The sequence below is a fragment of the Tupaia chinensis genome, unplaced genomic scaffold (genome assembly GCF_000334495.1).
Source record: "Tupaia chinensis unplaced genomic scaffold, TupChi_1.0 Scaffold150175_1, whole genome shotgun sequence".
In the NCBI taxonomy this organism is placed as follows: Eukaryota; Metazoa; Chordata; class Mammalia; order Scandentia; family Tupaiidae; genus Tupaia; species Tupaia belangeri.
In genome coordinates this window covers 921,488-927,594 of record NW_006210013.1, presented here as the reverse complement: position 1 = coordinate 927,594, position 6,107 = coordinate 921,488, and the positions used below count along the sequence as shown (strand labels likewise).

General features: G+C 39.1%; 1 protein-coding gene across 1 annotated transcript in view; it reads left to right on the top strand.

The window, feature by feature from the left end:
• The window catches only part of TP53BP2 (tumor protein p53 binding protein 2), a 69,365-nt gene that overhangs the window by 43,798 nt on the left and 19,460 nt on the right, over window positions 1–6,107 (top strand). Inside the window, exons 6-12 of the mRNA XM_027769661.1 lie at window positions 748–922; window positions 1,513–1,694; window positions 2,202–2,366; window positions 2,756–2,984; window positions 4,204–4,314; window positions 4,653–4,801; window positions 5,918–6,080. Coding sequence (XP_027625462.1) covers window positions 748–922; window positions 1,513–1,694; window positions 2,202–2,366; window positions 2,756–2,984; window positions 4,204–4,314; window positions 4,653–4,801; window positions 5,918–6,080 — 1,174 coding nt within the window. The remainder of the gene's footprint in view (window positions 1–747; window positions 923–1,512; window positions 1,695–2,201; window positions 2,367–2,755; window positions 2,985–4,203; window positions 4,315–4,652; window positions 4,802–5,917; window positions 6,081–6,107) is intronic.

Here is a 6,107-nt window from a genome sequence, read left to right as displayed (position 1 = left end):
ATATTATATATTTAGTTTTTGTTCTCGAGCATGTGCACTCACTGGGGGAGGGGCAGGGGAGAGAGATCACCCCGGGTGGGGGGTAATGGCCATGCCTGCAATCTTTCTCCATTCTCCTTTTGGGATTTTGGGCAAGCATACACACATGCCTGGCATCTTTGTCAAGCCTCTGGGTCCAGGACTTGGAACTGCTCAGTCAGCCAATCTGGGATCCAGCAGCCTTAACCATCACACCACTGGCTGGCCCTAGGTAGTTGCTATTAATCATCCACATTTTATAGATCAGAGACAGAAACTGGTAAATTTGGTGACCTTATGTAATTTGCTCAAGGTTTCATAGCTAATAAGTGGCAGAGCTTGGGTTTGATTCTAAATTTAACTGCAAATTCAGTGTATTTAATCACTTTCTTTTATTGCCTTCCATCTCTGCATGAGCTCCTTTTTAACATTGTTGCTGCAGTTTATGGAAACTAGTTCAAAAATCACTGCTTGCTAGCTGCATAAGAACCATCTGGATTAAAAATACTGGTTCCTGGATCTTCCCCCCAGGAGATTGTAGGGTGGGCTCAGAGTGTGTGTTTAGACATGCGTCCAAGGTGATGCTGATGGCACTGTATAGGACAGATGGTGAGACCAGGCCACTTTACAGCTGCACCGCAATCTTGGTGTCTAAGGGTTATGGTTAGATTATTTTGGGTTAGTTGTGAACCTGTTTAAAATGATATGCGTCATTGCTTTTGTCTTTAGGAACAACGCTTAAAGTTTTTAAAGCAACAAGATCAGCGTCAACAACAACAAGCTGCTGAGCAGGAGAAGCTTAAGAGGCTGAAAGAAATAGCTGAGAGTCAGGAAGCTAAGCTAAGAAAAGTGAGAGCACTTAAAGGCCACGTGGAACAGAAGAGGCTCAGCAATGGGAAACTTGGTGAGTAGCTTATCAGTTTCCTTTACTACTCAAGGCTACAGAGTCAAACTGTTTAGGTTTGAAGAAATCACATCGGTGTAGGAAGTTTATATACATTTATAGTAAATAATAAGAATAAGGTGACTTTAAACATTTTTTAAAAAAGGATATAATTCACTAGTCTGATACTGCAGGTTCCTCTGAATCGGATTTCTCTGTTGAATGTTTTAGACAAGGTTTCTAAGATACTTTTGGAAGTGCAGTAGTTGGGATTTTTTTTTTTTAAATTCTGAATACCTTTTGATTGAGAATTTGATAAAAGTATGGACTTTTATTCATGGAATAGCTTCATCATTATAATACCATTTTGATCAAAATTAAAGTGGTTTAATAGCTCCATCTACTATTGTAAAATTGAACTGAAAAGTTCTAAAGAAATCATTGTTTCTAAATCCATGTTGACTTCAATAGATTCTAAAAGAAACAGGTTGGTTCTAGGACATTCTGGAAGATTTCTCAGCTCTTTATTAGGGAGTCTGTTGTAAAGCCTGGTTGCCTGGGAAATAGTCCTCTCTTTTTCTTTTCAACCGTTGTTCTCGCTCTCATTCTAGTGGAGGAGATTGAGCAGATGAATAGTTTGTTCCAGCAAAAACAGAGGGAGCTCGTTCTGGCTGTCTCAAAAGTTGAGGAACTTACGAGACAACTAGAGATGCTCAAGAACGGCAGGATAGATGGCCACCATGACAACCAGTCTGCAGTGGCTGAGCTTGATCGCCTCTACAAGGAGCTGCAGGTAAACCACAGCCACATGTTAAACAAGACAGGACTTCAGTAAGTTTGTAGAAAATGGAGCTAAAGGACAGGTTTATTTTGGTACAAAAACGTTTTAAATCTATGCTTAGTTTTTTCATAATATGCTTTCCTTGTGAACTTGTAGAAGATCCCTTGTATGCTGTAAGCTCTTCTCCAGAAAATTAGAGTTGTCCATTTATGCTGCAGGAATTGCTAGAGTTCAGTTGCTTTTCTGTAGAGGAAGTGGGAGCATGGTGGGTATTTAAACCCCAGAGAATGGAGAATAAACTCTGTAGTACCTCAAACAAGAAATTTGAGACATTCTTCATAATCACAGCCAGTGTCTAGCACAGATGTCACTTAATTTTAAGCCATGAAATGAAATGTGGAACGACCTTGCATTTTTAGAAATTATATAATAGTTAACCATGTGATTATGTGCTTGAGAAATTTTTCTTCCAACTCCTTAGCCTCCCCCCTCCCTTATTTCCCCCTCCTTTTTGTTCAGTTAAGAAACAAATTTAATCAAGAGCAAAATGCCAAGCTACAACAACAGAGGGAGTGTTTGAATAAGCGGAATTCAGAAGTGGCAGTCATGGATAAGCGTGTTAATGAGCTGAGGGACCGGCTGTGGAAGAAGAAGGCGGCGCTGCAGCAGAAAGAGAACCTACCAGTGAGTGGGCTTCTGTGCCTTGGGCCAGGGAGGAGGAAAACCATGGCCAGCCTAGTGAGGTCAGTTATTCATAACCAGCTTCTGAATCATCAGTCTGGGAGCTTTCCGAAAAGAGCAGCAGTGTTTACGGATCCTCCAGAGATAATCCACCACGTTTTTACATTTTAATGTTATTATCTGTATAGCTTTGCTTTTCTTTCTAAAGCTTGTAATAAAGTATGGGTAAGAGTTCATCGTAGAGTGATCTTGTTCTGGGACATTTCTTGCAGACTCTACGGCTGGATTCTGAAAGTACTCATTTAGAAAATGATGCACATTTCACAGCTTTTCCTGAGTCTGATCATGCAGTGTGACTTGTAATACTAAAGGACCTGTGCTTTCTTCCTAAGGTTTCATCTGACGGAAATTTACCCCAGCAAGCGGGATCTGCCCCGAGCCGCGTGGCTGCAGTAGGTCCCTACATCCAGTCGTCTACTATGCCACGGATGCCCTCAAGGCCCGAACTTTTGGTGAAGCCGGCCCTGCCTGATGGTTCTGTGGGCATGCAGGCTTCAGAGGGGCCGATGAAGATACAGACACTGCCAAATATGCGATCTGGGGCCGCTTCACAAGTGAAAGGTAAAAAATGAGGCGTTTCCTAGTCCTTAACACAGCTTAGTTCTTCCTGTCCCCACTGTTATTTTTCCCGTTTGAGTTCTAACAAAAATTTGTATTTGTAGCCCTCATTTATGTTTGAAAACTAAAAATCCTTTGTGTTCTTCCTAGTGATAAATTTTTAACCCCAAACAATACAATTCTATTGAGGAAATGAAAGAAAATAGTTTTATAGATCTGAAAATCATTTTTAAAAGTCCCTTTTGTTACTAAGGAAATTTGGATCTGATGTAATAACTTGATAATATTTTGTGTAAAAACATCATATATGTCAGTATTGGTGGTGTCATTTTTACATGCTATGAGGTAGTGAATCTGATGAATGATAATAATAGTCCTATGTGTCTGTGTGTGAGAATATGCCCACTGATAGCTTTTAGATAACGGTAAAGATAAGTGAAAACAGGACTTCTGGCATTAGTGATCTTGCACTGTTCCATTCCCAGATACATGGGGAAGTGTGAGCCAGTTTTTAGTGGAGTAAAACGGAGAGTTGTAGGCAAGGCAGAGTACTCACAGCTTTCAGTAACCTTATCATTCAGATCCCTGAAAGGAAAAACTAGTCTCTGGTAAGGTGTCTTTTCTCTAACCATTGTCATATGCAACAAAATGGCTAACTTAAAAGTATTCTTTATTTCACCAAAGTGACTTCTATGAAGCAATAGTGCTGTGTAGTCTGAATTTTATTGTGGAGAGAATTCTGTTTTGCTTTTATAAAGAAAAATAAAAGCCATAGCTTTTAAAATGTAAATATTAGTGAAGAAAAAAACCTGAACACTCTGATTTGTGAAAGGCTGACTGAAGTCATGGGCTAAAATTTCACCTTTCTCCCTTTTCGTTATGCATATGTCACTTAATCTGTCTTTGATAAGGTATACCTTAGACACTGAGGTCAGCTGAATTGGAAATTGTTTCCTGGGGAAAAGTACTGTTTTCTTATGCAGTGAAGAATAGTATCTCCCTGCTGGTGCAAGCACACTTTCTGTTATCTATGAGTAATTTTCAATTGCTTGAATATGGTGGGAAAATCTTAAATTAGAAATACGAAATCTAATAAATTTACTAGTGTTGTAAGTAAGGGATTTAAAACCATTTTTAGAAATTAAAAGTCTTAGTAAAATGAACCACTGAAAATCTTTTTAGAATGCTCAAGTTACTTACAGCTGCTTTTTCTGCACTCTAGGCTCTAAAATTCACCTGGTGGGCCCTGACTGGAGTCCTTCAAATGCAGATCTTTTCCCAAGCCAGGGCTCTCCTTCTGTACCTCAAAGTGCTGGGACTGCTCTGGACCAAGGTGAGGTTGATTTGTGCTACTCCCAAATGTTATAGTTTGGAGTAGTAGTATAGTTTGGTCCTCTAAAAGGCACCATATATTCTTTTTTAGATAGTTAGTTTCTAGTGTGTTAAAACTAGGGACACTACCTAACAGTATTCAGTTTATTTGCAGAACACCTTCATTTAGCTGGAGAACTAAGGTGCTATTATTGTAATGTTTGGATTATTCTTTTATCAACTTAATTTAAAAATAGGAAAGTACTTTGTAGGTATAGTGTTTTAGAGATATTCAGGAAAGTGAATAAGAAATTGTATTCTTAACAGTTTAGTAACAATATGATTTTTTTCTGCCTTCAGTTGACGATGGGGAGGTTCCACTGAGGGAGAAAGAGAAGAAAGTCCGTCCCTTTTCAATGTTTGACACAGTAGACCAGTCTGCTGCTCCGCCTGCCTTTGGTGCTCTGAGGAAAAACCAGAGCAGTGAAGATATCTTGAGGGATGCTCAGGTACTTAAGAGTATTCCAGCTTTTATGGCCAACCATGGTTTGAGTTCCGGACCTGGCGGCTTGCTTTCACACTTTCCCTCCCTCTCTTTTTGTCTCTTTCCAATCAAATTAAAAAATAGAAATAATATAAAAGTTAAATAAGTAATTCTTTTTTAAAAAAAAAAATTAGGGATCAGTAGATGATGGAATGGTTATGTCACTGGTCTCCCACGTAGTCGACTGTGGTTTGAGTCCTGGACCCAGTGGCTTAACCCTCACTCCAGGTGCATGTGTGTACGTTCCTGAGAGGAGAATGGAGGAGAAGGGATTGTGGCATGGCCATTGCCCCAGAGGATAATAGCTAGCTTTCTATCTCTCTGTTTCTCTCTTGTCTTTCTAGAGAGTGCATGTGCCCTATAGCAAAAATCTCTCTTGAAAAAAGAAATAAAATTTAATGGTAATTCTATAATGCAATTTTTAGAAAAGATTAAGAGTGTTATAAGAGAAAGAGCAAAGAAACACAATATATTTGGAAGATTTTAAAATCTAACAGCATTCAGTTAATTTCTCTTGTTTGAGTGTGTGTGTGCTGTCACACCATTTTGGGTATGGCTGGCATCATTGTTTCTGGTCATATTTTATGTGATTCTCTAAAATGTGCAAGTATGTTGGGGAACGTCATATTTGTGCTGTTCAGGTATCTTATTTCTTCAAAATCTGGAGTTAAGTTTATGTCAGACAACTTGATAGCAAATCTCCTGTAACCTTTAGGATCTTCACTTTCAATAACCAGGTTATGGTAGAATGGTCCCAGTTAGGTTGCATGAAGTTACAATGAACAAGAATGGTTTTCATTTATTGGTATCATCTGTGAACCTGAAAGATGTTTCAGTTAAAAGTTTCAAGTGGGCACTCAGAGTTGCCCAAATAGCAGGTGGAAACAAGGAGGTCACATGAGGAGGACTTGTATTGCATTACTGAGGTCCCTCATTAAATATGATTCAATATAGAGATTTACAACTTGGTAACAAGTTCAAAATGTAGAGCTAATATTTTTATAGTGACATTTGTGATGTTGGGTTATGTGAAACATCTTGTTACACAGTATATTTTAACTGGCTGTTTGTGCACTTACAGGCCACAAATAAAAACGTGACTAAAGTACCACCTCCTGTTCCTACAAAACCCAAACAGATTAATCTGCCTTATTTTGGACAAACTAATCAGTCACCTTCAGACATGAAGCCAGATGGAAATCCGCAGCAATTGTCAGCAGCTGCTCCGTCCACAGGAAATATACCCAAAGCAACAGGGCAGCCGCCGAGGG